This window comes from Pinus tabuliformis, chromosome 2_1 (genome assembly GCF_031772625.1).
Source record: "Pinus tabuliformis cultivar Carrire ecotype Pingquan chromosome 2_1, CPIR1, whole genome shotgun sequence".
NCBI classification, from domain to species: domain Eukaryota; kingdom Viridiplantae; phylum Streptophyta; class Pinopsida; order Pinales; family Pinaceae; genus Pinus; species Pinus tabuliformis.
In genome coordinates, this window is record NC_142299.1 from 883,022,659 (window position 1) to 883,024,098 (window position 1,440).

General features: G+C 43.0%; 1 protein-coding gene across 1 annotated transcript; it reads right to left on the reverse strand.

Moving 5' to 3' along the window:
- Positions 1 to 237: 237 nt before the first annotated feature.
- LOC149203482 (uncharacterized) lies at positions 238 to 783 on the reverse strand. Its single transcript, XM_089401890.1, has one exon. The coding sequence runs from the start codon at positions 781 to 783 to the stop codon at positions 238 to 240; it is 546 nt and encodes a 181-aa protein (XP_089258016.1).
- Between the last annotated feature and the right edge of the window lie 657 nt (positions 784 to 1,440).

The window sequence follows — 1,440 nt, forward strand, 5'->3', positions numbered from 1 at the left end:
TATAAAGATCAGCAATACATAACAAGTTTTGAGGGCAAAAGAAAAGCCCAGAAGCTGATACTAAATATAGGGACAGATTTTCCAGATCATCTAAAACAGAAACAGAAACATAAACATAACCTGCTTATCCGATCTTGATACAAAATCATTCTACCGCAGAAGAAAACAAAACTAGCAAAGGATTGCATGATAATACACATTCATATAGAGAGCTCGCGGCCTTGCCATGGATGAGAGTCACATTCCATTGATACTGAAATCCTGAATGAGGAAGGAGATACCATCATGCATGACTTTTAATGAGCACAGACCAGGCTGCATGCGAAGACCATCCTTTGAGAGGATATCAGCCTGAGCATTCCAGGAACGGGGAATATGCTGAAACGAAATCTGGTTAATTAAGTTACGAAATAACTTGATGCGGCTTAACCATCCAAGGAGATGTGGACAGTTTATGAGGCCCAGACCGTTAACATGATCAATGAGCGATTTTGAGTCTCCAAAGATTGAAATAGACTGGATTCCCAAGAAGACACAAAAGGCAAGCAACCCTGTGAGAGCCCTAGCCTCCGCCAGAGAGTTTGAGCCAAAACCACCATGCCAAGATATTGAATAGTGAAGGTTGTCACTTATAACGACGACGACCCCGCAGCCACAACTATGGTTGCGCTCAGCTCCATCAAAGAACGCGACAGGAGTCTGATAGGAAAAGATATCTAGCTTCTTATTGCAAACTTTTTTTGGCTGTGAGTCGCCCTGATGAAAAGAGTCATGGCATGCCATAATACGCTGAAGAATTGCATAAAGAGGCTCCTTTGATTCTTGAAAAATTTGTGCGTTTCTCCATTTCCACAAGAACCAACAAGCAATGATGAACAACGATCTCCAGGATAGACATTGCCCACTCCACCACTTAAAACCATCCTGTACAGAAGGAAAGATAAGGTAAGGAAAACCAAAAGCTAAAGAAAGATCATACCAGATATGGAGGGACGAGGCACATTGAAAAAACATATGCAGGTTTGATTCCTCTGCGTTGTGGCACATGGCACATCTACTTGGGCCCTGCCAGTTTTTCCTTTGAAGAACCTCCCATGTAAGATTCCTGTTCCCAAAAACCAGCCAAGAAAATATAATCATTTTAAGAGGACATGCAGCCTCCCAGAGGCAAGGAGGGAAAAGCAGACCAGGATACCGAGCATGAACAGAGATCATTTCTGCATAAATATCCTTTACGCGCACTGGCAGTTTTGCTTTTGGAAGAGACCAAACCAAACAATCCTTTGATCCCGCTCGAAAAATCCCCAGGCTATTTAGTCTCTCTTTTACAGAGATCCAGAGAGGGATCAGCGATTGAGGCAGATGCAGGTCCTCCCCATCCTTCCAGACAGGGATAGAATCTGACCAAGATTTTATCAATTTGTCCCATGAGAAACATCC